General features: G+C 42.0%; 1 protein-coding gene across 1 annotated transcript; it reads left to right on the top strand.

The window, feature by feature from the left end:
- Positions 1-643: 643 nt before the first annotated feature.
- On the top strand, positions 644-4,861 carry LOC108934773 (serine/threonine-protein kinase pim-2-like). The gene is made up of 7 exons (XM_018752852.2): positions 644-1,335; positions 1,587-1,687; positions 1,820-1,870; positions 2,341-2,561; positions 2,706-2,875; positions 3,064-3,240; positions 3,402-4,861. The coding sequence occupies exons 1-7, from the start codon at positions 1,257-1,259 to the stop codon at positions 3,545-3,547; spliced, it is 945 nt and encodes a 314-aa protein (XP_018608368.1). The 5' UTR covers positions 644-1,256; the 3' UTR covers positions 3,548-4,861.
- Positions 4,862-8,022: the final 3,161 nt, after the last annotated feature.

The following is an 8,022-nucleotide window of genomic DNA, read 5'->3' as shown; positions in this document are numbered from 1 at the left end:
TTTATGTAGGTTATTGGGGGGGGGGGGGGGGGGGGTATTTTTGCCATTGTGTCCTATTCATGTTATTTGGAAAAGTTGAGTAACTTACTGTTGGATTTTCTAAAATGTTTGTACCGGGGATTTAAAGGGAAAAAAAAAAAAAAAATTTAACGCCTTTCATAGTTGGTGAAACAAATATTTGCATTAAAAACACCTTTAATCTTGGAATAAACCATTTATAGCTTTTATAATATATATAGTACGTGCAGCACAACTTAACTGGGAATTTGATGGGTTTTTGTGTCGCCTGATTTTACGCACAAAGGCGGGTGAACTAATCAGCCTCGATTATTAATTAACGATGGTGAAGGACCATCATGACTATGATGGAGGATGATGAAGATGATGATGATGATGATGATGATTATAGGGGTAACAAGGGAATGAAACCCTTCAATGTTCAGTGACTCTGATCTGCCGCCTCTCCGCTATTTGTGTAAAACACCGAGGTCCACTGAATATTACTGCTAATATTTTTGGTCCCCAACAGCTGACGATGCTGAAAATGATGGTGGGATGAGAAAACACCTTTATCCCAAAATCGAACGTGTTGCTGCTGGAAACGAGACGCGCAACATAACAACTGGAAGCAGCATTACAGTCGATACACGTGTCGTGTTCGGATTTGAGCGCAAAAAAAAGAAAAGACGTCGATCGGGCTGGAATTGCAGGAAGTTTCCTCAGCTAACTGTCCACATATTTCAGCACACCAGTAATTTATTTGCCAGGACATCGTTTATGTAATCAGTCCAGTCGCGGCGGAAATTTATTTCTATCATCTATGTTCCCGAAAATCATCAATTCAATTGACTTGTTGCTGCCTCCTGACAGCGCCTGCGCGGGAGAACCTGAAACTTGAACGCAACGCCCTTTTTCGCGACTGAGTGAATTTTGCGGAACCCTTGAACGGACGAATTCTAAGAATCTACACATTATTTTAATATTGACATATTCAAATTAGGGTTGCGCTCCGGTGATTGGCTGCGCGCGTAGAGTGGGCGTGTCCACACATGTAAACTTAACAACGGTAACAAACTCCCGCTTCTCAGTTGCTACGCGGCGGTTTGGTGTCGAACGTACTTGGACTATCGAGTTCATCCCTCTTTGGATTTCTAGTACACTTTAAAACGGTATTCCCTAGTTATGGACTTTAACAACTAAACAGCGTTCGAGGTGCTGTCGTCGAAGAACGTTTTTTGTCTCTTTTAATAATTATTATGAAGTCTGAAACAATGTTGGACATTCCTGTGGAAGAATTGTATTTGGATTCCATTAAAGATGCTCATGACAAAAGTGGTAAGTATCCATGGTTGTTCATCACTTTGTCTTAAATAGCATTTCTTTGCTTTCTTCCATTCCGTTACATTGTTTTTCCTTAAAATTAAGTGTAGATTTCAGTCCTTCGGCTTCGCTCGCAGAGCAGGGAGTCCCATTCCCTGTAGGGTTTATTATGAGTGTTTATCATATGTGTGTCCTACTGACTGACTGACGTGTAAAGTGCACATGGTGCGGTACTTACTGGATGGTTGTGTTGTGTTACCCATCAGAGAAAGAGCCCTTTGAAAAGCAGTACCAGATGGGCACACTCCTGGGAAGTGGGGGCTTTGGCTCTGTGTTCGCAGGGCAGCGCATCTCTGACGGTCTGCAGGTAAAACACACCACCAGTACTGGAAAAAAAAACACAACACATCAAAGGTGGAATCCTGAATGCTCAGTGGTGCTGCTTTGATATCCACACTAACAGTTTCTTACGTGAGTAAACTCTTTTTCTTTCTTACAGGTGGCCGTTAAACAAGTCTCCATCGACAAGGTTCAGCATTGGGCCCGACTGGTGAGTGTTAATTCCATTACCTTGACTTCTCGTGCCTCTGTGTACACATGTGACGTTCGCTTGTTTCGCTGTGACGTTCTGCGTGGAAAGAAGCGAGCTGGAAATTCCGAATGGGCCTCCCCGCCCGTGGGTGACAAACGGTGAATTTGCGCCCCCTAGTGGACACTGAGAAAATACCATCCGTGTCTACGCATTTTCTCTGTAGTGACGTTTCAGTGACGCAGTCAGGGTTTACAGAAAAATCCCGAATTTTGACAAGATAACTTGGAAAAATCTATTCTGTGGGATATTTATATGCAGTAACACACCTCTATACTGGGTGCATATATTAGGACATTGTCACATTGTGTTCTATTTTTCTGCTTGTTGCAAATCACAGACATGAAAATGTTACTAAAGCAAACCCAAACAATGTTTTAAAATGGGACTGCATGCCATCACAACTGACCATGTTGTCATTGTCCACGCAGCCCAATGAGCCCAGACTGGTTCCCATGGAGATTGCTCTACTCCTGCGGTTGGGGGATGACAAGACAACGGGCCCCCTGCACCGCGGAGTGATCCACATGTTGGACTGGTTCGAGATGCCGGGGCAGTGCTTCCTGATCGTGTTTGAGAGGCCGCAGCCGTGCCAGGACCTGTTTGACTTTATTACGGAGCGTGGGGCCCTGGAGGAGCCCCTTGCACAAAGGTATGACTTGTGCGCCTTTCCTTCCACAGCCCAGCGGTAAATGTAGTGTAATGTGCAGTGGCTGGGAAAGAACTGGTGGTATTGTACAGTCTGTGTTTTGCAGAAAGCGGCGAAGGGTCCTGATGATGGGTGTTGCTATTTCAGGTTCATGAGGCAGATAGTGGAAGCCCTGCAGTTCTGTCAGGCGAGGGGTATCGTGCATCGGGACGTGAAGGACGAGAATGTGCTGGTGGACACCCGCACGGGAGACATCAAAATCATTGACTTTGGCTCTGGTGCTATACTCACGGATGCGGTCTACACAGACTTTGAAGGTGGGTGAAATTTTCACATCTATCAAAAATATCTGAAATCAGTTATATGGATCAGATTTATGACTTTAATATTAAACTTAGTCTTTTAAAAAGTCTGGGAAATGTATATAGTTCATAGTAAGACTTGTCTGAGGTGTGTAGGTGTGAGGGAGAAATTAAGTGCAATTGAAAATTGTGTTTTCCCACAGGCACTCGAGTGTACAGCCCGCCAGAATGGATACTGCATCATCGCTACCATGCTCAGCCACTGACCGTCTGGTCCCTGGGGGTGCTCCTTTTTGACATGGTGTGTGGAGATATTCCCTTCGACAATGACCATGAAATCGTGCAGGCAAAACCAAGCTTCACTAAGCGCATTTCTAAAGGCAAGTGACCTTTTTTTCCCCTGAAATCTGTTGCCATATAGGAATTAAATAACATTTGCCTAATAATCCATAATGGATACCTTAAAAACTGCACGTATATATATCAGTCAGCATTTTAAGAGGTGTGTTAAGTTAAAATCAAAATTTCTCTCCTCAAACAGAATGTCAGTCTCTAATTCACTGGTGCCTGGAATTCAGACCAGAGGATCGGCCAACCTTAGACCAAATCTTGCTTCATCCTTGGATGGACGCGTCAGATGACTGTGGTGACTTGCAAGAAGGACAGAGTATTATGTCAAGCCTATGATGTGTTTTAAGGAAACTTCACTTGCCTTAAAAGTTCTCACTCAGGTTTAGTAACTACTCTGAGCATCCTCTCAGTTCTGTTTTAATGAATTGATGTGTCATACATAGGATTTTGATGTTGATGAAGACACTGTCAGTTTGTAATGATATACAGTACTCAGGCACCTCTAACTGTGCTTCAAAAGGTTTACATTCTCAAAAAAGTGTATCCGAAGTACAAGAGATGAGAGAACAGAAATTGAAGTTTTTAGTATTTATTGCTGACTATTTATTTGTGTTCAAGGGTAGATTATTTATTGAAGTTTAACAAATTGCAAGGCATGTGGAAGTTTCTTTGACCAACTCCAATGCATCAAAAGATTTGAAAACACTTAGATTAGCAAAAACGTGCATAAAATGTCAACACGGTGACCTGGTTTTACAGGTTATTTGAAGCAGTAAAGTTTCGTAACTAGGTTACATGTGGAACAGTGGCTATCGTATTTCAGTATGTCCCTGTAAGGGGATAGGAACCTTACAAAACAAACAAAAGGGGTTTGCTTCATCCACTCTTCAGCAGCTGGATAATTTGGTTGTAGGCGGAGTGTTTGAACAGTAGAGTTGGACTTCTTCTGTGTGGACCAGATTCAGTCGTATGATTCTCTGCACCATGCTTTGGTTATAGATGTCTCTTGTAGAACTTGGGACCAAACTTGAGTGCCTTTTGTGGTGTAGGGAAGCTTTACTTTTTTGTGAAGTGTTATGGGTCCCCCATCGATTACTGTGGTAGCATGAATAACAAGGATGTTTCCAGCTTTGTTGTGGACTTCTTCCTAAAGGCGCAGACACAGAATGTCACCAGACAAGACTTTCGTTTGTGGCCTTAATCAGTTTACAGGAAAATAATGCTGGAATGTGTTAGTTTTCTCTGAAACGCAAGTGAAACCTGTTATTTGCGCCTTGAGGAAATTATTTGTGAGCCAAAAACAGCTTTGTATTTCAACCAGTGGTAAACCATACCTAATGTGTCCAAAACTGGGTGATCTACTCTTATTTTCTTTGAATCTGTATACTGGAAACTGGACCTTTTAGGCCATATGAATTTGTTTTTGACAGTATGTTGATGTTGTACTGGATTGGGTTTTTTTTTCCCCCCTTGAATGTGCAATTGGTTATTGGATGTTGTATTACAGGCAATGTCCAGGATATGCTGTCTTCATACTCAATGTAAGACAAAGAATTTTTTAAACATACAAAGTAAAAAGAAATTTACTGAATGAAAGTATATAAGATGGCTGTAATCTATTCTGGTGTCATCAGATTAAGCTGATACTTTTGTACAAGTAAACACATAAGTAACTTGTTTTAACAATTTTTTTTTAATTGGAATTTTGATGTTCACATAGATTTAAAAAACAACATTAGTGTTATTTATAACTGAATTCAATGTTCAGATTGTGTTTCAAGGATTTCCAATTAATAACAAAATGTATACATTTTGGGAGCACCGAATCTTTGAACAAGGAAATGAAAATGATCTCACTGTGATCTTTCTTCTCAATAATCCCAGTTCATTTTCTGGGGTTGATACAACTGTATGCGTTGTAAATACTTGTGTATTGTTTTGTATGTGGCAGTTGTCACGGTACATGTTATTTAAATTCATGTTTAATTCAGTGGTATGGTCATGTGTATTTGCTATTTATTAAGACTGTCCATGATCTTACTGATTTCACTGAGTTAGTAAAAAAAAAAAAAACTCTTCAAAACTGCTTTGCTGAGTGTCTTTCTTATACATTTTCTCTTCACACCACATCTAAAGGGTGACACTGACCAGGACAAGCGTTCATGAAAACAGACAGATGGATAAATATACATGGCTTTTGTTGCCTTTACTGAAACCAAAAACCTTGAACATTAATTAATTTAACAGTAAGGCTTAGATACATTTCTTCAATAAATGTGCTATGTTGGCAAACTATAACAGAATTCTACTATTGTGTTATACTGTCAATGTCAATGATGAGGGCCGGAAACTGAGGAGTCTTTGTGGACCCAATCGCGAGATCTTTATTGTAGACACACAAAGGAGCAGGCAAGAGTCATGGTTGGGGACAGGTATGGGTAGGTCAATGAACAAACATTGTTCTTGGGGTGGAGTAGAAAACTAGGTTGAAGAAGCGATGCCGGAGTTGGGAGCCGTGGATGTCGGGATCAGGGAACGAGGGATGGAGGAGGACGAGGGTCTGGGAAGGACAGGTAGGTAGGCAGTGGTTCTCTGAGCACAGGCGATGCATGCTTCCCGGATGAGATTTTGCAACAAAGGGTGCAGGAACGGCTTCTTTATACCCTGCTGCTCTGATTTGGGACAGGTGCGGGTGTTTGGAGCAAGGTCGTATGCGTGACAGTCAACTATTTGTCTTTGCTTATGTTTCACAGAAGTGTTGTCCAGTGTTTACATTTACATGTATGCATTTGGCAGACACTTCTCTCCAAAGCAAACAAACAGCTCAGAGTAAACAAACGTGCCTCCCACAAGATAAGACACATACACCCGATTATTGTATGGGTAATTACAAAAAGTAGCAGGTGTTGACAAGCTAACATATGAATGTTTCAGGAGCTCTTTGAGGGATATGGGTCAGGAAAAGATGAGTTTTGAGGCCCTTAATGAATGCTGGAGGAGAATCCCCAGCTTTGAGAGACAGGAAGCTTATTCCACCACATCAGGGCGGTGGGACTGAGAACCAATGAGTTTTACATTTTGTAACACCTTTTGAGAAGGGAAAGCAGCTGGCCACAGGTGGAGAAGCACAGCATTCTTATGGCGGTGCAAAGACAGATTTGGTACGTTATTGGCATGATAGTCCTTTGTTTTGTAGTCCATAACCAGAGTCCTGAACTTGATGCAAGCTGTTATTGCAAGTCATTGTGGAGAGACAAGGAGAAGAGACGTGTGAACGTTTTGGAAGGTAAACACAACTTTTGTGACAGCCTTCTGTAACAGATGAAGAGGATGATGGCAGAGGCTGGAAGACCAGACAAGATCAGATAAGAAGGCAGCAGCCCAGAAAACATACCACCTATCCTATACCAGCAGCTAGGTAGAAAGGTCACCTTAATCACTTGAGCCCAGTGATATCCTCATCATAGATACAGTAACTGGTTCCTATGCAGTGAGGAAGGCCATCAGGTGGCAAAAATTCTTCTCTACCCAGGTCAGAACGTACTGCTGTCCACCAAGGTTACTAAAATGAAACTCCTTTCTAAAAAATGAAGTCCCATTATACACTGATTCTTTTAAGATGCCTACTGTATTAACAAAGAGACATGGAAAGGGAGACATACAATATGATAGTAAAGTGCAACGGATATCTGATTTATTTTTTCACTGTCTTGAAGTCCTAGGTGCTGCACACTGTTTTATGGATGGAAATTTCAGTTATGGAGCGCGGTGGCACAGCAGGTTTGGCCGGGTTCCGCTTTCTGGCAGGTCTGGGGCTTGAGTCTAGCTTGGGGTGCCCTGCCCGCCTGAGGTGTGTCCCCTTCCCCTCCGGCCTTGCACCCTGTGTTACCAAGTTAGGCTCCAGCTTGCGGCGACCCTGCTCGGGACAACTGGTTTCAGACTGTGTGTGTGTGTGTGTGTGTGTGTGTGTGTGTGTGTGTGAGTGAGTGAGTTTCAGTTATGTTTTAACTGAAGAGCCAAAACCCTTGATGAATTGGTATAAGACAGTTCACTTTTTTCAGTTGGATTTCCTTCTCTGTGGTTGGATGCTACTGTCTGGAGATGTACATGACTTGATCGCCTAACCTCCTCAGTCCTCATGAACCAGCTTTCTACTGCAGGAGCATTGCTGGGTGCTGGTTTCCATTGAAAAGGGGAAGGGTGATAAAGTAAAATACAATGGAAGGGATTCACTTTAGCATAAAAATCAATCGGTAAATTCCCTGCATACTGTGCCCAAGGAAGAAATTTACTCGAGTCTGAAATGGAAGCAAAAAGCTGTCCATACTTTGATGTGAACTGTGGGCTCCAGTCATACACAAAATTGTCAAGTATGCTGAAGAACCTAAAGACCTGCTGGAAAATAATTTCTGCCATCACTATGCCAGGAGGCAAACTCCTTGAGAAATCCAATGACATGCTTTAAAAAAATATACATCTCTTTCAGACCCAGTTCTTTCGTTCCCTGTGGATCGAGAATAAAACTCAAAAGGGATATTTTGGACTGATGGAACCTTTTACTTCTCCCCTTTTATAAGCAGGCTATGTCTGAACAGATGCTGTAACACCCTTCACACAGGGAGAATGCGTTCCTTCCTATTTGTCATCTGTATAAACCAGAATAGACCAGTTAATCATTCCCCTCAATACCTCCTTAACACATGTTGGGAAAACTGAAGAGTTGTTAGCTAATCCAAAAGGCATTATGCAATAGTAATAGTTCCCCAAGGTCATACTAAAAGCAGTCTTTCACTTGTCTCCCACTCCTCAGA

Source organism: Scleropages formosus, chromosome 1 (genome assembly GCF_900964775.1).
Source record: "Scleropages formosus chromosome 1, fSclFor1.1, whole genome shotgun sequence".
Lineage (NCBI taxonomy): Eukaryota > Metazoa > Chordata > Actinopteri > Osteoglossiformes > Osteoglossidae > Scleropages > Scleropages formosus.
The sequence above is the reverse complement of the archived record's forward strand: the minus strand, read 5'-3'. Positions and strand labels throughout refer to the sequence as shown.